Source organism: Anomalospiza imberbis, chromosome 3 (genome assembly GCF_031753505.1).
Source record: "Anomalospiza imberbis isolate Cuckoo-Finch-1a 21T00152 chromosome 3, ASM3175350v1, whole genome shotgun sequence".
Classification (NCBI taxonomy): domain Eukaryota; kingdom Metazoa; phylum Chordata; class Aves; order Passeriformes; family Viduidae; genus Anomalospiza; species Anomalospiza imberbis.
Genome location: NC_089683.1, coordinates 91,383,922 through 91,408,155, shown reverse-complemented (window position 1 = coordinate 91,408,155; position 24,234 = coordinate 91,383,922). Strand labels below are relative to the sequence as shown.

The 24,234-nt window shown below is 39.3% G+C and overlaps 1 protein-coding gene across 2 annotated transcripts in view; it reads right to left on the bottom strand.

The window, feature by feature from the left end:
• The window catches only part of PTPN14 (protein tyrosine phosphatase non-receptor type 14), a 111,093-nt gene that overhangs the window by 27,913 nt on the left and 58,946 nt on the right, over positions 1–24,234 (bottom strand). For both annotated transcript variants that reach the window (XM_068185697.1, XM_068185698.1), the window contains exons 4-10: positions 12,568–12,665; positions 10,484–10,551; positions 7,468–7,538; positions 5,752–5,839; positions 3,247–3,335; positions 1,552–1,639; positions 797–879 (exon numbers count right to left, since the gene is read on the bottom strand). In XM_068185697.1, the coding sequence (XP_068041798.1) occupies positions 797–879; positions 1,552–1,639; positions 3,247–3,335; positions 5,752–5,839; positions 7,468–7,538; positions 10,484–10,551; positions 12,568–12,665 (585 nt within the window). The remainder of the gene's footprint in view (positions 1–796; positions 880–1,551; positions 1,640–3,246; positions 3,336–5,751; positions 5,840–7,467; positions 7,539–10,483; positions 10,552–12,567; positions 12,666–24,234) is intronic.

Here is a 24,234-nt window from a genome sequence, read left to right as displayed (position 1 = left end):
TCTCTCCTATGCTTACCCAGCACACCAGGAAAATTTCTCAAAACTCTAACCTTTTGAGAGCCAAATTTATCTCAATCTGAAAATGTGTGCTGGTGTAAATTAAACATCTCAGCTAAGAAATAGACTTTTGAATTAAAGCTAAAGCCTAATGAATTCCTCCTTCAGTTAGAAGGAATTCACCTGTGTGAGAGGACTAGCTCAAGGCCAGTTTCTAAGAAAGTGCTCAAACCAGAGCCTAAAGGAGACTTCAGGTTTAGATTTACAATCTCTGCTGTGTTGTGGCAGCACAGCTACGCTGATTAACACACCCAGGTGTCCTCCCTCGTTCAGCATGCACAAGAGGCAGATAAATTATCCTGCTCAAACTAGAACATGACAACCTTCGCTTTCCAGCACCTTTAGCTGCTGGATGGGCAGTGCATCTGCTGCTACAGCTCACATTTTGACATTATAATCTATGTCACCTTTCACTCCAGTTTAGGCTAATAATCTGGGCTGTCAACAGCAGACACCAAGGCCTTTGATTCAAGACTCCCTGTAGAATTTGGCTGCTTGGGGAACATCAAAGCTCATAAGGCTCAGAATGAAATTTCATTCTCAACTATCTGTTCTTGCTGTTGTTTAAAACAAAACCAGAAAAAAAAGGGAAAGGGGAGAAGAATAACTGACATATATGACTAGGAAAAAAAAAACCAAACTAAAAAACCCCAGAAACCAAACAAAACCAGACATACAAAAACTCAGACCAATTCCAAAGCAAGGTGTCAGAAAATAACTGTGAAGCAAGAGTACTCACTCTGTGCAGATTTTGTTCTGTTTGTAAAACTTGTGTCTTAATGCAAAGAGACGCGAAATATATTTGGCATTTTCAAGATCATCCTTTAAAAATGAGAAAAAAATAGGGAAAAAAATCATTTTTTTTGCTATTCTTACCAAGAAGTGACAAAAGCTTTTCAAAAATCCAGTTGCAGGAATGCTGGGTAAGGTCTACCATGGGCTATTCCATGGTCTGCCATGGAATTTGGCTCTCAAGAACATATCTAGTGGTCTCAAGAGCACTGAAGGCTTAGGATTACTGAAACCCAGTGGTGTGCATTTACACACTGCCACTTCACTGCTAAGGCACGGTAGCGGGGGACTGCAACAATAAAATGGCTCAAGCTTGCTGGTCCAGTTTGTGTACTGGCCTTGGTTCAGGGAGATGTGGAGTGATTTTAAACAGTTCAGAACAGCACTGTGGCCCTCTGAGTTCCAGTATGTGCACACACGGTAGCTCATGCCCAGTTTCTACTTATGCTGCTGTATTTATGCCATTCAAAAAGCACTTCAGTTTTTTTTGCAGACTTCCCAGCACAGGATATTTCGGGATGCTTGGAAGAAAATACAGAAATTAATAGCTAAATGAAGTTAATTTCTCTTTCTGCATAAAGTAAAACAGGAATGTGAGGGGGGTGGTGTTATGCAAGTGAGCCTCTTTGGAAAGTGGCATTTTAAAGTTTTATTTTTACATAAGTAGCTTTCATGATGACACTGATCAGATCTTTTTCTTACTGTGTGAAAGAGTACATTCTCTTCTTTGTTGATCAACTCTAGAACAATTGAAGACTTGTTATGAGCGATATTCCCAATGTCATTCCACCTGCAGAGTAAAGAAATGCATTGGAGTTTGCCAACACATACATTCACACATTTCACAAATACAGTAAGAATCCCTTAGTCAACATCAGTCTCATTTTATGGGAAAGGTTTTCAGTAACTTTTTGGTGAAGAAACCTGGTCAGGAAAACAAGGAAATTGTGTTCCGATTAAAAGTGGAAGGATAGTTAGCTCTTAACCCAAAGCAAGAGAGTTAAAAGCTCTCTTTAAAAACACAAATTTGAAGACCCACAATAGAAGACACACTGAAAACACAGTACTGATAACCATTTTACTGAACTGTGGCATTTTGGAACTGATTGATTTTAACCACATGTAATAGAATTACTTTAAGTGTCATTCCTCCCCAAATGCTGTTTCCACCTTTCATTCAGTGCTAATTCTTGCTAAAGAAGGCTAAGTTGACAACGTGGTTATGTAGGCTATGCATACCATGTTGATACTCTGGCCTTATGTTTGCAATCTTTTTTTTTTTTTTTCCCCAAGTAATTGTCAGGTTGCCCAAGATCTGAGTTATAATCTTCTTACAAATAGCTGACAGACATTTGCGTACATTGCATGCAATCCATGGGTATGGAAAGGACTTGTTTGTTCTGTTTGCAGCATGCATTCCTCTTCATGTCATGGCAGGATGCTTGCAGTGCATATTTCCAAAGAGTTAGAATCCCAGCACCAGCTCTCATTTCTACATGTAAAGAAACTTCTTGCTTTTGTCACCTGGCCCAATTAAAGGATTATCTAATTCCTTCTCAAAATTACATATGCAAAACATCAGCTACAGGGAAAAGGGAGTACTAACATTTTTTAAACTGACTAATGAAAGCTCTTTTAAGGCTACCCTCCCCCCAAAATTCCAGTTGAAGTCTGATATAAACCTTAGCTACTGACTGAAAATCAGCACATCTCAAAAACTACAACTTTCAGGCAGCACAAAATTCCTACTCTAATCACAGGGATTAGTAAAAATCTACTTCTAGTAAACAGCAGCAGTAATAAAAATACCCACTAGAAGAGTAGCAAAGAAGAGCGAAACTATCCTCCCTGGAATCATGGAGATTTCCAGCAACATTTTCACACAGAAAAAACCCACAAAAGAAAGTTAGTGGATAAGTCATTCTTACTAACCAAAATATATTGCAGAAGAAACAACAGAGTGATGCAGGCATGATTTTCAAAATCACAGAATGAGAAAGTTCAACATTTTTTAGTGGGACACCTAAATGTGGCAACCAGATTTTCAGAAGTGTTGAGCTCTTAGGCTGCCAGCTGTGAGGTTTAACAGATTTGCATTCAGAAGCATCAAAGAAGAAGACATAAAGACAAGAGAAGAAAAGGGATCAAAGCCTTGTAAACTAGAACAAGATACATGGCAGGCTACTACTACTTTCTTGCCATCCAACCCATTCACAGACATCAGAAATTATTCTTTATCTAATCTCTTTGGGCCAAGAGACCAATCCTGAAAACAGCAAGGTTACTACTCCTTAGAGGATTGGCACTATTACAGTCACACATGCAAGTCAGGAAAAAAATCCCATGCACACAGCCTGGAAAGAAACTCATTTTAAATACAAAAGACCCTATTTTTACCTATAAATCACAGTTGTCCTTCCAATTCTGTTTTTTATGAAGATGCCCATGAAGAAAATACCAAGGTGTATGTCATTTCCATGGTTATCCTGCAGAGAAAGAATAATAAATGTAATTTAATATATAAGCTAGTCAATAGATTTATAGGAATGCAGGCTGAAGTACCAAAGAGAAGCCCTTCAGTGTGGATGCAGGACTAACCTATATTTTGCTGCTTGACTGGACTCTGATTTTCATTATTTAAGAGCAGTTAGCACTTAAGTTGATTCATTGTGCTGATTAGTGAGAACAGAAGAAGGATAAATGAGCTCCAAGTTCTCCTCTCTCAAACACCATGCAGACCAAAAACTGGCATTCATTGTATAATATCCCACACCCCCTGTAATGGTGATTACAGCTATCTAGAGCCTGTAGGAATACCAAAAGCAATAGTTCTCTTTCACAGTCATGGTATTTCTCCAGACATCTGTTAAAACATGCACAGATTTCAGAACACCACACCTGGAGATGGAATCCCTCTCAAAAGCTCTACCCTTCACACTTCCTCCTTTAAGTACTCCATGTAGAGGTTTACAGCATGTCACCCCAAAAAGTACTTCCATCTCTATGCAGATACATCCTCAATTGATTTCCAGTTGTTGGGTTAAATATTCAGCTGCACACACCACATAAAAACAATGCAAAACCAGTGCAATCTGAGAAGTCCTATTGATTTTGCATCTACCCATGTCTCCTTGTAGGTTCCTGTTTGAAATCCACGCGCTCCTGATCCATTTTGCAAACAGTTTTCTTAAAAAACCTTTTCCTTTATTTTGGCTGCAAATGCTTAATACTGTTGACAAAGAGTCAACAGTACATTTTCTACATTTATCAACAAGCAAGAACAGTTCCCCCTCAGCTGCATATATAGTAACTGATTCACACTTTAAAGTGGTAAACAGAAATCACGCTAACAACACGAGTGTGGTTAGAAAGCACGGCGAGAAGAAAGGATATGAGAGAAGTTAACGCACTATGCCTGCACACACTGTACAAACTATCACGTGCCCCTGCATTTCAATAGACCAGGTTAGAGCTGTTCTCCTGGCCTTGCTGTGCCTCAGAAGGCAACGATGGAGTCTCTGCACCTGTTTAACTACTGAGTGCTAGCCCTTTTGCAAAAAAAACATGGCTAGCAATTCATCCACAAGCTGAGAGTCAGCAGTCTAGTCTGGTTAGAGGACAACACACTCTTCTGCCTTGTGCCAGAGGGAGTTTTACAAGGCAAAAAGATTGGGAATATGTGGGGGAAAATGTATGTATTTTTTTTTACATACATACATATATGTATGTACATATATCTACATGTGTGCGTGTATACACACAAGTACCCACATGGAAAGAAAGACATGTCATTCTAATAACATTTTCTACCAGGAAAAAAGGAGAAACCTTTTGTTTTCCCCTTTGAATGCAGTTCTGTTTGTGTCCACAGCCAGCATGCTGCTCCTTGATGCAAGCCTAACATCTTCCTGCCATTTTGCAGAGCACCCAGTCCACTGCTCATACTTACCTTACAGACACATGCAATAATATCTAATGAGACTTCCAACACAGAAATATTTTGCAGTAGTGTTCAGCATTATTCCAAATGAATTTGAGAAAAGCTTTCATTTAGTTCATTGGCAATAAACATTCCAAAATTTTTTTTTGGCGGGTTGAAAGTTTTTTGCCATTCAGTTCCTCCCCTCCAGGCCAATTCTGAGATTGGCACCAAAGGATCAATTTTGACTTCAGCAGGAAGCTTGTTTTGTTTGGTGTGCATCTGGGTTTGTTTTTAAATTCCAAGTTATCTTTAACTAGCAGGAAAACCACTCACAATCCACCACTTATGGTGGTTGGGTAGGTTAGCAAAAAGAAATGGGTCATGTTGGGAACAGCAGTTTTCAGTTCTTCAACACAACTTTATGATGGCAGCATGTGCTCCGTAAGGCACACATCCAGACAATCCATGGCAGAATGGGACTTCCAGTGAAGGGAAAATGACTGCAAATGCAAAATAATCCCAGAAATTCCCCCTAATTAAAAATACACGGAGGACCTGTGTGCACATATAGGAAACTAAGGAAAAGTGAAGTTAATGCTTGGTAAATAGCAACTTAGAAAGACATGAAAAGGTTTCATTTCCTATCCTGTTAATGATGACCAGAGCTGAGATTCATTTGCCCTAGCCACTCTCCCATAGACAGCACATGAAAGAAAAACAAGGTAGTATCTCTTATACCCAAGAGAATATAGCAACCTCTTCTGTAGCAAGGATTTTCATGGAAGAGAAGCAGCACTATAGGCCCAAGTAACCCTCATGTTGCAATGTCCATTCAAAATACCAGCAGTCATTTCACCCTCTGGAGCAGTTAAACAAGTCCTGTCTCTTTTGGACAAACATGACTTGCATGCAGACCAAAGGTTGCTGCAGAGTTCTGCATTGTTTGATTCAGAGGTTCCTGAATATATACACTAACATACCTTCACAGGGAAAATTTCCTGTCCAAACCCATCCAGACGTTCCACTTCATTGATGTACATTAGCTCAGCCTCTGCTGCAGTAATGCCACTGCAATTAGATTAACAAAAGACAGCGAATAGTTCAATATTACGCACACACACACAAATACTAGCAAAAAAAAAAAAGTGAGTTTCACAAACCACTTGAGAAGACACTTTGGAAACGCAACACAAAGCTAACTTTCAACATTAGGATCATTTTCAGCAAGGGGGGAAATTTTACTAAATGTCATTAAGCTAAGGTACAAAGCACAGTTCAAATGACAGGAGGAACAAACAGAACTGATCATATTACTAAGCTTCTTCCACACACATCTCTGGGCTTTATTAAACCATCAGGCTGTGGATAGTTTTGGATGGACAACTTGAACCATAGGGGTGCTAATCTCCCTGAATATTATACAAGACCACTGGAGCTTCCTAAAATGATTTAAAAGACCTACATTTTCAAGTTGGCTGTTCAAAAACACAGGCACTAAATCCAAAAGTTGAACAGATTCTCTTTCATAAGACAGAACAAACCAGCTGAAAACTTTTACACACATGTCTACACACGCTCCTGTCACAGCTCAGGAATTCAAACAGACTTCAATTCTCAAAAGCAGGTCAGAATAGATCGCAGGTTGCTCCAAAAAAAGGCCACTATTAATTTTTATCCTCTTTACTCCTGCTTACCACAGCTTACAAACAGATATATAGGAACCAGACAAATACCTGGGAGAAGGGAGGTGGAATACGATCTACCTGCTGAAGTGAGGGGAAGTATTTGCTCTTTGTGTTGCAGAAATAGCACTATAGAGCACAGCAGGTGGGAAATCTTTCCTTTCAAGTCTGTGAGTTAACCAAGATCACACAAGCAGCCTATGGCAGGGAGAGAACAGAACCAGGCCTGTTCATGGCCGGCTTGGAAGCTATTCCTTTGGTTGCATCAAAGGCCCAGGCTTGCATTGAAACTCAAAACTGAGAACAGCCTTAGACTCACAGACTGGTATTTGTCCTTTTACAACCACTTTCTCTCATGTAATGGGGAATGCAGCATCCTTCACATAATATTCCTATTGCATATGACATGTGGGCACTGCCATTTTTCCCATAACAGCACTCTAGAGGTTTGAACACTTCCACCACTGGAACACCTGGACAACATGAAAGACGTTTGCTCACAAAGAAGGTTTTTTTACTGAAGCACTAATGCTCACACTCCTAGCTCATTAACTAGTAACACTATATTGTGTCTTCTCCTTGAGACTTCAAACCCAGTTCCTGTTATTTTCATTTCCATTACATTGAGAGCATTTGCATCCCCCCTCCTCTTGAAAGAGGCCCTTGGATCGCCACCGATCAAGTCACAGGGTCTTTCATCATCAGGATTTAAATTAAATCAAAAAGAGAAAGGAGTCTACTGCATAGCACAAGTAGTGTTACACATGCTCATTAAACTTAAGGGTGTAAATGCTTGTTTATTTGGGATTAAGCTCCTCAGCCATTTTGTGTTTACAAGAGGCAGATAATCTTCTGTGATGGAGTAATTAAAAATCCAGTGACACAAAGCATAATAGCAACATGAAGATAAGCTAGTTAAACACTGCCAGGAATGCATAGGGAGGCAGGGAAATACTAGAACGAGGACAAAAATTAAAAAAAAAAATAGCACAAATATTATCATGTCAAGCTCACCTGTGATTTCGGTGCTCCTGAGCAACCTTCTGAGTCAGGTCCTCCAGGACAGCTTCATCCTGGGTCCAATCCTGTAAGAACATGAAGCAGCATCGAAAACTAGTCAACCAAAGAGAGAGGATAAAATGGCAGACAGAAATTATGACAGCAGAGGGTCCAAATCTTTTAGTTACAGACAGAGAACCTATCACTGACCACATTGAAAATTCAAAGCATGGGATGCTGAAATTATGTGAGAAGAACACAAAACTCCGATTTTTTTGCCTTCTTTTGAGAGGGCAAAGAGATACTGTTAAAAATAGGGGTAAGGTCCTTATTACTCCAAAACAGAGAACAGAATACAGAGCACACATAAAGGACCTTTTCCTGGATAAGTACTGAACAAGACCTTAAAAAATTTGGAAATCTACAAAATAATATATACCTTTTAAAAACAGTCCAAAATAATACATAGAGCATGGAAAATGAATTCATGAGTATTTTTTGTCCTGCAACATACAGGTACTCCCTTCCTCATGTTAAAGGGGTTGAAAGTTTTGCTACTTCTTCGAAGTTGCATTAAAACCTACTTTATGCTTGCAACACATTTCTGAGCAGAAATTTTTATACTCTCAAAATTTAATAATGTGTGGTAGAAACAATTCTGAAATAATTGGGAGCAAGTTAATAAAGGAAGTCTACTCATAAATACAAGGCCAAAAAAAGGAAGCTGAAAAACTTTCTTGCAAAACCTCAAAGTTCTTACTTTTATTTAAGAAAGCCTTAAGGCTGCATGTAATGTACTTTAATACACTGCTTCTTGCTCAATGGGGCCCTCCCCTCTGATATTTTCTTCTGCCACAAAAAAATGTGAAAGTGGTAGCGTGCTAATGAAAAATGGCATGGTACATGCCTATGCACAGCCACACACCTGTGGGGTGTACTGTGTACATAACTTTGTTCTTTTCACTGCTGAAGAAATGCCATTTGACACACATTGTAGCCTCACAAGATCAAACAGCATGAATGCAGCTGCCCCTCCCTCATCCACAAGCTCACTTCACTAATGAATTTATAGCAATGTTCTCGTTGGAGGCTTTTTCTATGCCCCAAATTCACTCCAAATCCTCCAACTTGCTTAGGGACTCCTTTGTATCTGCAGCACTTAGCCATTATCACTGAACTTGCAGTAAGATATTTACTATTAGGTTATCCATCCTCCCCAGAAGAGCAAAGAGTTAAAGAAAGAGTTAAAGAAATGTCAACAAAAATAGTTGATTTAAGAGTAAGCTTCTGAAGGTGTAGGAAGCAGACACTCTGCTGATCATCTTAAATTTAGCAATAGCTGCATGGATATAAGGCAAAATACCACAAAGCAATGCTAAATATGCAAAACAGAAGGGAGCTGACCACACGACCATGGAGGCAGCTGACACAAAAACAGATTCTAAGAGATGGGCCCAAAGAGTAAATTGCTGAAGCGCAGAGAAATTAACCACCTGAAAGTTCATGTAGAGACCTAAAATCTCCCCTAATTTTATTCTGAATAAAAAAATAGTACCAGTATATCCCCAGCAGTGTTCAAGGCCAGGTTGGATGGGGAATTGAGCAACCTGGTCTAGTGGTAGGTGTCCCTCCTCATGGCAGGGGGCTTGAAACTATATGATCCTTAAGGTCCCTTCCAACCCAAACCACTCTATGATTCATTTTGTATTGAAAGAACTTTGCAGAAGTTCATTTACAAAATGACACCCTGACAACAACACTTTTCTCCATATATATTTTCAGCCATATTCTTTCCCATTTAGGCTACCATATATGACTTCATAAGCCATCAACTATACACAAGATCATCAATTATTTATCAATAGATAAGATGGTTAACCAAAGAAATTCTGCTCCACAGAGAAAATAACAGCCATTTATTAGTCAAAGGTTAATACTGAAGCCACATTTTACATGTATATTCTACATAAAGCATATTCAGATCTCTGTACATTCCTTCTTCCTTCTGAGTTTTTCAGATCATATTGAAGTATCTGGTGGCTCAAAATTGCACTTTCACTTCAAAACACCAGGCAGATGTCACCTTTATGAACTTAAGATGAACTGTCCACTGCAGTTGCTGTACAAAGAGCATGGGTAAGTGGGATGAAATGCTTCTCAAGCCTTCAAATTACAGTGAGATGAATCATTCTCCCTCTACTGCTCCACTAATTGCAGAGGGAAACCAGATGCCTTAACTTCCAGGCAGCTACACTCAGGGCATGGGAACCCCACCCTGCTTCCAGATATTTTTTTCCAGTTGGAAAGAATTCCATGATCTTTTATATTTATGAAGATTACACTAAATATTCATGCTGATGGACTTGTTCATCTAAGACAAAGCCAGCCTTAGCTTCAACAGGCATTTGTTTTGGTGTTTTTCTTACCTAATTAATCGTCCCAGAGAATCTCAATGTCACAGACTGCAAGTCTGTTTTGTCACCAAATTTCCAGCTTCATTAGTGATCTAAGCTCCTTCCCTAAGCATTCAAGTTATTCGCTTGTTTCCAAGTGTAAACCAAATTTACAGCAAATGTTCCCTGAAGGACATTTTGAGAAGACCTGACTGAGGCTTCACTTGAGTGCAAGTTAGCTGATGTAAATCCACATTCTCTTCAGGACTGACTGCATGGTTTGTCCTGTGACACAACATTTACTACAGCAGCAGCCCTTATATCCCCTTGATACGCCATGTTGTTAATACCACAGTACTGCTAATATACACCTTTTAAATAAGCTGCAAATTCTTTTTTGATTCAAAGATGTCTGTTTCTCTTGTGGGCACCAGTTCCTCGTGGAGGTTCAACAGAAACTGAAAATGGGCTGACATTCCACAGCATAGAATAATTCAGCTGCAATCAAGTTTTGGGGAGAAAATTTTGCTTTCACTAGTCCTGTCCTCGTGCTTTTACTCTGTTATCAATGAAGTCATCTCTGACTCATGGAGAAATTATTCACAAAAGACCACAAAACAGAGGGATAAGGAACTCACCATAGGAAACAAGACATATTCTCGGAGGAAGTCATGAGATTCAAACTGATTATAGTCTCCAAAATCCGCTGAAAAAAAACCAACAAAATTACTCATTTTGGCACTTTCCACACGTGTCAAGACCACACTCAACCTTTGCACAGATGCTTAATTTCAAATGGGCAAGTTCTCTCTGAAGCCACAGCCCAACACAAAGACTTTTGTTTGCACTTTAGCTTTTAACATGGAGGTCTAAAATAATTGCGTTATTACCAGAGATCAAGTGACAGCCAACAAGTAATTTCTTTCTTTTGATCCCTAATATAATGACTATTTGCAATGCTTAACCATCAGGAGTGCAAGAGTTTGTTTTTCTGTAGCCTTCTTGAACTCATACCCCCATTAAAAAAATGCTGGGATTGCTCAGCCTCCTTAAAAATCATGCACGCTTTTGCTTCTTCAACATTTCCAACCCTGACCAGGAAAAAATAAAGAAAATTTAACCTGACTCTACTACAATTCTACACAGTTGAACAAAAGATTAATTTTACATCCTAAAAAGGTTAAAATGCAGTAGTCAATTTTATTAAAATTTGTCAATAACCAGCATGGGGGAAGGTTTATCCTGCAACCAACCTAGCAGTGCAGGCACTGTGTTGGTTTAACTGACTGGCCCACACCTTTCTACTCTCTTCTCTGCTTCTTCTACATCTCTCCAAAAGATACTCATCTCCATGCTCACATTCATTGTCAGGCTGAGGATTCTTGTCTAAATGTCCTTGAGACTGTGGAGTTTTGGAAATGCTTACTAAAGGCTAAACTACATTAAAAAACCCCAAACAATGCCTATATTTATCTATCTGTTAAATATACAACAGCTTATATCAAAAGAGTATCTTGCCAGGAGGTTTTTATTTTATATTAATTGAACAGGATCAAACGCCATCTACAAGATTCTCATATTACAGGAGCTGGAAATCCCCACCATAAATCATTTTATCTAAACATTCTTTCAAAGCTACTAGACAATTTCACATATTGCAGGATGCCAAAAATGCAGTTTCATTTTGTTTCTACCTCAGAGTTATGTTTTAACATAAACAGAAAGGAATCAAAATGGGCATGAAACAGGTCTGCAAGTTTAAAAGAAATAAGTATTTCAAATACCTTTAGTTGCATCACATGCAAAGGACAAAGGAAGTAATACAAGGTCAGGAATAGGAGGATTGACTCACTCTCAAAATTAGGAAAAAGCTTCAAAAATACAGTCAAACATATTGAGTATCTATTCAGACCTAACTCACATACTGAAAAATCTTCATTTAAATTAAAAGATTCATGATGGAATCTTATACACATATTTCCCTTTATTAGACAAACATTTCAAGATTTGACAAGAAACATTTTCCCTACAATTTTTAGCAAAGATATAAGATACAAACACAGCATTTCTACTGCTCTAAAAAAAGACCATATAAGCATTTCTCTCCATTGAACCTTTAACTGTCAATAATCAGATCCTCGTGTTTGCTATTTATGTATCTACTTCCCCCTTTCCACTCATCAGAGAGCATGCAGAGAGCATCATTGCTGAAACTCTGCCTCAAGTTCTCATAGTCAGTTATGGACAGACTGAAACATACTTTATCCAAATACAGGGCTTCTTCCTCTGCACATACACATTTAATGATCCCACTTTTATTGATGTCCTTAGGAGTCTCAGAATAAAAATCATATTGTAAGAAGTAGTTTATTATTAACTTATAACTCACATAACAATTATGGTCATGCGTTCTTTCAAACTTCATATAGCACTATTCAGCAAAATGAGATTTTAATTAAAGGCAAAATTAAAGTTGCTGCCGTGCTTTTTGATGTAATTTGCATTTGAAACCAGAGAATGTGAAACAAATTCATTACTGCAAAGTACTCAGTGGTCAGGGCTGGAAGAACTGGAGTTTTGTTGAGATTTGCTTGCATGAATTTTAGAAATAGGAAAGTTGAGCACTGTGGTCCTTCATTCCCACCCTGAGTGCCCAGTCAAGATGAAGGACAAAGCAAAAGAGCCATTCCTGGACAAAGGCTATGGGGTCACATCATCCTACCTTGCACTGCCAGACCAGCCAGTCGAATTCCCTGCTCAAATGAGGATATCAATCGCCCATCAAGAACATCCTTTTTCACCTGTAGATAATACTGATATCTAACAAAAAAAAAAAAAAAAAAAAGGCACAAATTATAATATCTCTATGCTTGCACATTTCTTACAGGGAAAAAAAAGATTGTGGAAAGGAAGGAAAAAAATCACCCCAAACAGGTCGGGCTGTTGAACAGCAGGTCTGTACCGGCTTCAGAAGCTCCAGATTACCATAACACACCAATATAATCCCTACCTGTGCAGTGCTTCCAGATGAATGAAAGGGAAAATACAAGGTTCTAGTTTGGGTTCCCCAGATCACATAGAACAGGGGCATCTGTGAAGATTACTTCTTTTGTAAATTTTAGAGAGACCACGCAATCCGCAATGCGAAAAGGGGCTTTTCCATATTGTTTCTATTGTTTTTGCTCCATTGTCAACATTTTTATTGAAGAAATAGAATTTTAGCTAGACACTTTGGTCTGCTGATTTACCTTAAACTATGGCCCCTATAAAAGGTTTTTTAACTGGCATTTTTCATGTGTAAGGATGACTATAACACACAAACCAAGCAAACACAGCTTCTAGCACAGTCCATGTGTGCATTCAGCCTCATGCTTCCAACCCCTGTGTACACCTGGGTGATCCCAATTAAGAACCTCAAAACCCAACAAATGGGCTTTTTCAGGCTGTGAGCAGACACAGCAGCACAGAGGTTACTGCACCCTTCAGCTGCATGCCTGCTCGCCCCCTGAAACTGAAAGTGGAGAGCATTCACTTAAAATGCCATGAATTTAAGAAATAATTGCTTGAGATAAACTGGGATAGAAAGAATTGGTACACAAGCACACCAGCCAGTCCCAGAGACTGCAAGCTCTGCAAGGCAGACAGTGAAGAGCAGTCAAATCTGTGGGCAGTAAACTCCTACCTGTGCTCAGCTATAATCACATCTGACCTTACCTCTGAACCTCTTGACAACGAAGCTGTTCTGGCCTTGCTTTAGACTCTAAGTCACTTTCCCAATCCCAGAAAAAGGGAGAACCACTGCAACATCACCCACAGAACACAAACTGCGCTGCCTTAACTATGCTTGCAAATATTATTGTTCGAGGTATAAGAAAAATACAATCTCATTTAAAATGCTCAGATTTGGCTTTCACACAGCCTAATAAAGATTAAAACTTGAGGGGATTTTGAAATTTGATTGAGAGAGGCAAGCTGAAAAGGACACAGCTTCTCAGCCTGGGCCCTGTGCCTCAGTCCCAGGATTCACACTCGCTCGGTCCAAGAGACAAACCAGTTTCTTTCCACTCCTTTGCAGTGACGAAATCCCAACTCTGAAAACATGCATGCTTTCACAGAAGCTTGACATAAGCTGCTTTATCAGCTATGCAGGTGAGCAAATGTTTGATGAATTTGGTCTTTAAGACTTGTAATCTCAACAGCAGCTATTTTGGTCCATGTTACATATATGCACAAGTAAGGTATTCTAGTCTAACAAGAATAAAATCCATATCTGCCATAAAAATAAGACTATTGTTAAACAAACACAGTGTTAAGAGGCTAAATGAGACTCAAACGAATGTCAAATCTTATAGCAACATCCCAGCTGTACAGAAGTCAAGAATGTCACCAGCTGTAGAGGAGCCATTATTTCAACCACAGTGTCCACACAATTACAGACAAATCACAGGAAGGATTACTTAGGTAAGCATCTACAAAATACAGTGCCAATGCAGTTACTGTAGTATCAAATATTATGACCTAGGCTTTCAAAAGAAGCATTGCTGTGGGGTTTGAGTCGCCATTTGACTTGCCATCGGAATACAATGTAAGCAAGGAGGAAACATTGCTGAGCATCTGCCTTGGACAATGTGGAATTCTCAAAAGCTCTCCAAAATTTTCCCCCAACATTGTCTTCAACCAATAGCTGCCAAAAAAAAAAAAAAGTACGACCCTAACGACCCTAGACAGATGTTAGAAATGTCAGGGCAAATGAGGAGCACACACACACACACTGTTACACACTCACTATTACACACTCACACTCACTCACACAGTTACACATTCACAAATACAGCAGATAGCACCCACAATCTGAGAAAGATGTCTATTTACATCTGTTTCACTTGATCATCAGGAAGGGGTCACATTTAAAAATCCTATTAGGAATATTCTATAACATGGAATCATAGAATGAGTTGGGTTGGAATGGACCTTTAAGACCATCTAGTGAGTTTATGATTTATTATATATTACAGATTGACATACAGTAAGAGTTTAAGGGATGTACATAATTAGAACTCTGACATTAACTAGTGTATCTGTCAGGAAAAAAATCTCATGGGGAAAGTCTCACAGGCAAACTCACTGAAATGCAATCATCTGCTGTGGCTCTGGCACCTGTTTCAATGGAATTGCCAAGATAATCTGAAGAGGATTGAGGCAGAAACCTGTGGTTGGTACCTGCTTCCCCTTTAACCCTGGACTGACAGTGACAAGTGACATCCACCTAGAGAGTCCCCTGATATGTCTTTTCATGGTGTCCAAATAAAGCATGGACTGGGACATCTGTCCCCAAGCATGGAGGGGTGGCTAATTCCAGTGTCAAGGCAGAGGAGGAGGATACTCTGGAGGAAGCTCCACTAGAAGGCTCAAATAACTCCACCAGCCACAGATTCATGGCTCAGCCCTGCTGCAAAACTGTGGTCAGGCTCCCTGCCCAGGCAACAGAGAGAAGCAATTGGCCCATGTTCTGTCAGGGATTTGAGGCTCCTCCATCTGAAATTAAATTAAATGCTGTTATTATACCACTATGCTAACTGAAACTGCTCTTTGTTTACTTGGATTGCAAAAGGAGATCTATAATTTGAGGGAAATCAAACATTTTAAAAATGTTTCAGCTATAGATTCACTGAGCAAAGTTGTACCAGGACAGCAGATAAAAACATGCACTTCAGAAGCCTTCTATTAAATGGTTTAGTTGGGAAAGCATATGGAAAGTGAACAAAAGAGAAGTTTGCAACCTGGACCCCCAAATAATGAAAGACAAAAAATTCAAAACTATGATTTACGAAGTTTTAATCACGAAGCCATTCTGGCATAACAGAGGAGTGCAGGGCAGCCAAGACACCACCATAGCTGAATCAGCCTAGAGCTGAAATCTCCCACCGTCATTGCTCTCTTTGGGTTAAACTTTACTAGCGGAGCCATTGTGTATTTAATATAATAAAGGCTACTGCAGTTTGCCAGCCTGTAGCTAATTCCAAGGGGAATGGGAGTGGACAACAAGTCTGAACAAAGCCATCATTATAAGGCTATCATTTCCCACAATTCTATTTAGCCAACACACAAAACATTGGAAGTATATTTGCATGTATGGCATCAAAAAGCACATTTTTATAGAGTAAAGAAGCTGCAACTGGATGACTATGAGACAACATCTCAACTCCAGAATCTGTATTTCGGCAATCCATACCATTAAAGGAAAAAAAGCCCACCAAAACCAAATAGTATTAGTGAGCAGGAGATAAGGGTACTATTTTAAAATTTAATTGCAACACCCAGATTCAAACTCTGCTACAGCTGCATAAATGTAGGGAAACTCCATTTGCTCAAACAATTCTGCATGGACTTCCCCCAGGACCAGGGTTCACATTTGCTCTCCTGTCACTACAAAAAAGAATGTGGGTATTTGTATACATCACTGAATTCATTGCACCCTTCCATCACCACCGTTTACCTGATGTAAAATCCCTGTTTCTATTTGATACACATAGAAAATAAATCAATTTCACTGATTTCTATTCTCCTCAACAACCAACATTTCATGTATCACAAGCCACACAGAACCTGGCCTGACAACACAAAAAGTGAGGTTTTTGCAGAGAAATGAAAAGATGGTTTACAAAAGTAAGAATATGGGTTAGGTTTGCAGAGTAATTGCACTGCATCTTCAAGATTTTCTTACTAGTGACTTCCACAAAGAACCACAAGGCAAAGTCTTCCTTACCTTAATCATTATTCAGTATTATCAGATCAACTAGCCTTAGTAATCAAGCAGCATCAAACTCTGCTAGGAAATGTAAATAAACAGAACAAAAAATTATTTTTGTCCCAGGGATTTACAATCTAGATGTATGTTTTATACAAAAAGGTGACAGTATCAAGAAAATAAGGTTTAATGCAATGTGACCTGTCTGGATTTTTGTTATTTTTTCCTGGTTTTACTTTCCTTCTCTGTACATCAGGGAGGGTTTGTACCTCCAATACAGCAGAAAACACTTAAAAAGCTTTTCTTTTTTTTTTTTTCTAATCAGTTTGTTTTATTTGGAAATTTTGATCCAGTATAAATACATCACAGTTTCAATACCAATAAATATTTACCTTGAGTGTATCTGAAAATAAACAAAGCACTACAAAACATATATTAGTTACCCAAGAGGTACAACTCCTTTATAATCATTTCTAATGATGCTATTACTGGCATGACTAACCTTTTTATAACTCATTAGGTACCATTTTGGCACCAAGCCTATCTATTGGATAACTGTATAGCTATGTACTTTAACTTCTCTGGAGGAAAAGAGAACTGCTTTACCATTTCACACCTCCAAAAGAAGAAACCTTTAAGACTGAAAGGAAAAACAGATTGGTCCACCAGTGGTTTAGTTCAAGAACTTCAGCTCTTTTCCAACTTCAAAATAAATTGCAATTAGAGTATAATACAATCTTCTAAAATTAGGAACACAATAAAAGTCTCATTGAGTCACAACAACAGTCCGAGTCAGCTCATTTGAGATTATCTTAGTATGGTAATATATTTCTGAGACGAGATGCTGCAGTGTACACTTATGCAATAATTTGCCCACAGGGGAAGCAGTTTCTCCAGAACAGAGGTCTTTTATCATTTACTAAAATTATTTTAAGTACCAGCTTCGGTATTGATGTGTCTACTGTTACCTTGACGCCTTAAAACCTGCCATGATTTTGGCTTTTGTACTATTTAGAAACAGGATTCCACAGATACCTATATGCTACATTTGAAATAGAAGCCCATTTTTTATTTTGAGGGTATATTTTCTCAGTGTTTGAGGTAGAAGAGCCAATGACTTGGCTATTCAGGGCAACCAAAGGAACTCACTGATAATGACCAAAAAGTGATTTCTGTTTATTTATTACATATTTAGGACAATCGTATTACTACTTAACTCTTACAGGTAGCTTTTCAGAGAAAAACATGCTTTAATGTATTAATCATTTACCTAATGATCATTAGCCCAATTTCATAGAATATCTGAGGTTGGTGAAGCTACTCATGTAAATTTGGGCAGGAATCCAAAGCAGATTTGGGAGATCTAAGGTTTTGTTCCCAAGTCACAACCTAGAGTACTACTTACTGGATGCTGCTTATTTCATGTGGGTCATTCAATACACTGCAACAAATCTGGCTTAAAAACTTGGACTGGATTTTATGTGGTAAGGAAGGCAGACAGGCAGACAAGACTGGTCTTTTCAAATGCAACATCAGTATATTGGCAAAGATGGTGTTATGATTTCTGAGCCTGAGCATGCTGAAACACATTTTGGAGGCAATGATTCAATCAGCACATCTTAATCTAAAGGCACTTAAAAAAAAAAAAAAAAAAAAAAAAAGAGAGAGCTACATAGATCCATGATGTCATTTTCAGTAACACAGAGCTAATGCCTCGTCTTTGCCACTTAAAAAACTTAGATGGTGTTGATAAATGGAACATCTCTAGTTCACTCCTTTGGAATTTCATCAACATCTCTCCCAGCAAAAGTCTGGTGTTTCACAGTATTAGACAACAGCCATTTATCTGGGATTTGTGTTAGAATATAAAAAGCAATGACAGTGTTTCCAATAATAGAAGGGTAATATTTTTGGAAGGGTATTATTGAGAATGAGTCTACCACACCCTGTCACAGACCTTCAGGAAGATCAGCAGACTTGCCAGAAAAAGAGAGCAGAGGAGACGAAAGAGCTTTTGTCACACATGCAGGAGGAAATTCCTTCAGAAGCTCAAACTGTTAATGCCAATAGTAAAAACAGAGTCATAACATCTTCCAGGGTGAGAGCTCTTTGCACATAACAACCTTAGATGATAGGTCAAGGCTAGCTTCAGGTAACTGAGAAATTACTCTGCTCAAAAGCAGCATCCAACTGCCTACATCCTGGCTTCCTCCAGCAGCTGAATGGAAAACATGACTGACACTAAAACCAAAATAAATACATGGAAAGATTTGTGTCATTCCCCCTCCTAATGAGACAGAACAATGGTGGGATAGCATCATATTCACACATTTGACTGAAAAAAGGGAGAACAGATCAAAACACAGTTCCTATCACCTACTTCCAGATCACTCAATCTCTCTCTTTAAAAGGAACAAATTATAGTTGAAGGGGAAAAGAGGGGATTTGGCTACAACAGACTAACTTCACAGTGATGGTCACTTTCCATTGATTTTGATGTGCAGGTTGTGAGATAAGGACAAATGATGCAGAGCCTGGATGCCTGGCTTGCTTGGTGAGCTGCACTGAGGCACACAGTGAAAGGCCAGCTACCACAGCTGACCAGTGAGGTTCCTACCAAAGGCCAATGGCTTCCAAAGGTTGAGGGCCAGCTCCACAGTCAGCTCCTGGCTAAGGATACTAGAACAGGAAAACCTTTGAACAGCTAAGACAGCAGGATGAGAATTGTGCATTGCTCAGTTGGTGTTTACCACCTCCATTTCAACAGTTGACTACTGAAAGGCTGTTCCTTTGCATGCATTCCCCAAAAGACAATTAAAATTTCAGATCTCCAGCTCCTTCAGTTCTTTACACAGCTGGCACGTGATTTCAGAAGTAAATGCAAAGTATTTTAAGAGCAATAAGGTTTTTATTTTGGCATGAATTAGTCAATAATGCCAAATTTCTGCAGAAAAATAGGGCACTTAAAGAAAAGTATGTTTGTATTACAAATGGACAGTGACTGTTTCGGAAAGTAACACAGGCTCTATAACCTCTCCTATATAAGCAGTACATGCTTCCAGTGTAGCCTTGATCTCAAACTGCTGTGGCTCTTTGCTGCCCAGAGTTCAAGGGATGGTCAGCGAAGCCCTCAGCAATGAGCCAGGAGACAACAGCGTCACATTCTGCATTCTCACAGGCAGAGAGAGAGCACACATAGGAAAGAAATGCTCTGCCAGTGGTTTTCTTTTCCTGCCATTTCTGATGGACCACAAGCACAGACATGCACCCAGGCCCTGTTGCAGCCCACAGACACGACACAAAGCTTCCAAAACATGCACTCCTTCAATGAGAGGCTTAGCCACCAGACGCAGCTCCACAGTATCCACCAATTTCTCTATATTTAAACAGACCCCTCCAACCACAACAGGTCCATCCTCTGTAGTTGTACAGCTTTTTTTTTAAGAGCATATTATGCATTTTGCATACTCCAAGTTCAAATAAACCTACAAGCACAAAGTGAAACTTTAAATAAAAAGACCAGTAATGGCATGCTTTTGCAAGAAAGGAAGGCATGCCACAACCTGATCTTGATTTTCTGCTCTTGAACTATTGAATTAATTATAACAAATTACAGGGAGCCCCACTACAATTTATAAGCACAATAAACTCCCTTACAACCACCTATAATTTTATCAGAGTTAATCCAAATACCTAAAGAATTATACAGCACAAAACTTCGACATGCCTTTTAGCGTAAAAGAAAAAAACAGGGAAGCCATATTCTCTTGTCTTCTGAACCTTTTCATTTAGAAAAGGCTACATTTGGTCTCTGCAAATTGGAGTCAATTGGAGTCCAGCAAACCCTGGTGACATCACCATAGAATTCATCTTTATAAAGGATGGAGTGAGATTGCAAAAGTAAAGCAAAACAAAATCATATAATGCAAAGAAAGCTGTATTTTAGCATTTCTAAGCTAATGTATTTAGCATTTCATTTTCTAACTGAAAAAAAATGTTCAATGGAAGTATAAATATTCCACAGAAACACTAGAATAAAAAATTTGGGAGCAAAGAGTTTGTTATCCACCTATTTGAAAAAAGCCATTTATCCATTTTGTTTGGGTTTTAAACACAGGCTAAAAGTGTTATTGTTCAGTCTGTTGTTCAGCCTAGGCTTGAAAGCATGCTCAGTTATGCGCTCATATCTCCTGAACTGAGCAGAACACTTGCACTTGGCTACAGAGATCCAAAGGTCACAGCTCAGGAAACTATTTTTTTCTTTTTAGCTTCATGTTCTTTTTTGATCACAAAAAGAAAAAAAAAAAAAAAGGTAAGACTGAGTCTGGTAGGTGAATTACAGCAATGCCACATATTGCTTTTCACAACATGGCTGGGTTTTTTTGAGTGCAAACCCACAATATCTCCCACAGCTGCTGCCTCTACCTTCACCTTCCTCCAAACACGATCTTCCTGGTTCCCATATAGAGTCCCAGGGCTCTTCCTCCTCGCCCTGAACTGTGTGTCCCAGAGGCAGCTACAGCTTTGATGCAGGATTTTGGATAATAAAGCAATTCTCCCAGCCAGCACCTGTCCTTTGGTGCCTGACACACAGCATGGGCTCCAACTAAGAGCAGGAGCTACAACCACATGTAGGTCCCACCTACACACAGGTGCTCACTGAGGCGCCGTGGCATGCAGCCTGTGTGTCACTGCCCACTTGCTTAGTCACATCCTCACAACAGCAGGTCCCACACACACAGAGCAACTCATGTCCCCAGATCTCCAGATGGAATAAGACAAAAAAAAATCCTGAAACGGCAGCTGTAAAGATTCATCCTCACAAAGATGCAAAAGTGCAAAGATAAGCCATGGCTATGTAGGCTGAAGAGTGCTTAACCTCCTGGGGAAGAGGAGTCCAAAAATATTCTGTTGGTCTTTCCTGAATTGGAACTAGATTTTGGCAAAAATGAGATTGGACCCCAAAAAGTTAATGATAGCTTATATTTACTTCCTTTATTTGTATGTGTTGACTCAGTTCAAAATATGCTTCTCCCTGCCCTGAAAAACAATACAGCTAACCCTCAAGCTCTATCTACTGTGGGAAAAGGTGGTTTAAGCTACATATGGAAGCAATATGAGTCAACAGTTTGAAAATTCTCCTGGTAACCAGCCAGGTTAATGGCCAAGCAGGTTAGAATATCATGCTAAAAAAATGTGGTGAGTTAATTAGAACAAATGTATACTCAAGCTCATACTATGCAATACTGAAAATAAATAGATAACATTTTTTTTTAATGGTGCTTAAGTACAGGCATAACTATTCTTTGGACCCAAAAAAACCATGAAGCGTTCTCAGTGCTCCATTCTCTTCCCCACATTGTGTCAGCTGTAACAATAAAATATAATGTATATACCCCATAAGCCCCATTTTATTTTTCAATATATATTTTAAAGATTCGCCATCCATACCATCCTAAACTCTGGAATTACTCAAGTCCACCATGTTTTTCTGGCTCAATGTAGTGTGTTCTGCTGTGCACTCATGCAAAAGCTGAATTGAGTGAGTACATACACCAGTGAACAACCGGCACACCTATGCAAGCATCCAGAAGCACATCACAAAATAATTGCTTTGTGGGTGCAGAGCAGCATGCAAGTATATTCAGGTGTTACTTTATTCAAAGAGCAAGTGAACACGTTCAGACTTACAAAAGAATGTGTGCTTAGTCTGAACTTAACAAAACAAACAAAAAAAAAGCTCTGGCGAGCCTGCAGTGAAACCTCGTTCATGAATTTATAGAGCTCATTTATAAAACCCATCAATGAAACCTTTATGTAGCGTCCCAACCTCATATAATCAATGTCTGAGAAAGCTCTACTGATTTAGTGGAATTTTACCTGGTGTGGAGTTAAAAATCCAGTCCATTGGCTACCGCCTTTTACAGTAATCTGTCCTGGCAATAAGAAAACACTGCTTGAAATGTGACACAATGAAGTTGCTGCCTATCTATAGGTCATCAGTACAACACCTTATATTCCTGCGAAAAGATTGCTGGAACATCTACGTTAGCATCACTGTCAGCAGCAAACAGGAAAACTCAGGTTGCTTCCATCTCCCAGAGACCCCAGTGACCCTAGTGTTTCCAAAGGAATAATTGAAAACAGTCATCCCACATCTCAGTAAATCAAGCAACAAAACCACGGCCCAGGAAGTTGTAACATCCCAGTGAACGCAATCCTGCAAAAGTGAACACAGCTCTGATAACAACGGGATGTTGCCAGGGAAATATGTGAATCAGTGCCCTGTTGGGTGGGTAAAATAGATCCATTTCATGAAATGAATAATTATTCTTTGTAAAAGCTTCAAAAACAGCTGAAGATATCAAGTGCAAAAGCAGCTGCCAAAGATAAAACAGTGAACCAGTAAACATCTCACTGCACAGGAATCTGCCATCTTCCGACACTGAGATTTCTGCCAAATTCTTGTTGAGATTCTCAGCTGCATAAGGGCCTCCACACAAATGCTTCTTTTAAACACATTTAGAGACTTGAGGGTTGTACTGAAATCCAGTTGCAGATCCTTTAGTGCTATACCCTGCCAGTAAGGCAAAAAGATTAAGATTATTCAGATCACTGCAAAAGGTAAGTTTAGAACTAAGTTTTCATGATCTGTGTCTCAGCTACAAGAGAAGGGAAAAAGTTTGCTCCAGTCTGCAAGTACAAACGTCAATATTGAATAAATTTAAATGAAGACTGGCAGTGCTACCATAACCAAGATTTCCACTGCCTATTGAATTCTCAAAATTTAAAAGGCTGATAGAAATCCCAATCAAAACCCACACATCTTTGCTCTCATGCTGCTGCTGCTAGTGGCTTGACACTCTACCTGATGCTGTAGAAAAATTTCAGACATCTATCTGGGACTTCTAAATAGAAGACCAATGATCCACAGTACCCTTTTCAAAACACACAGCAGGAAAGAGAAAATGAATCACGTGTAGAAAGTGATGCACAACAGAGGAATCCTGAATCACACTGTGGAAATGCCCACTTCTTCTCACTGATTACACAGGAAGTCTAGAGCAATCCTCACTCTCTAAGGCTTTATAAGCAACATGACTGAGGCAGGATTGGTGTGTGTCACGAAGAGTTTAAGGGGTACATCCCCTGGCAGTTTGCACTTCCCTGAGGAGAAACTGCTAAGTCCCTGTTACTGCATCATATGGGAAGACAGACAGGAGAGTACCAGCCCCAGCCTAGGTAATGCAGTCACCTGTCCAAACCAGTGCCTTAAACTACTCTGGGAGACAAGTCTGAAGCACACGCCAGTGTGCGCAGTGCACCAGAACAGCCACCCCATGGATAGCACTCCCTAATGAGTAGGAAACCTCCCTCTGCAGTGACACACATTGCTGCTACTCCTGAGGGGGGAAAAAAGGGCAGCCAAGCAGTTTGCAACAGTGTAAATGACAAATGCAGTAAGCAGCTCAATTCCTAAACTAGAGGAATAATTATCCTTTTCATCTTCATTTGAGGAGATGCAAAAACTGATGGGCACTTCCATGACTCAAGCAGCTAGGGATGACAAGTGTTTTTCCTTTTTCCACTTTTTTTATCCTTTCTCCTTTAGACCAAAACATTGAAGCGATCATCTTTTTT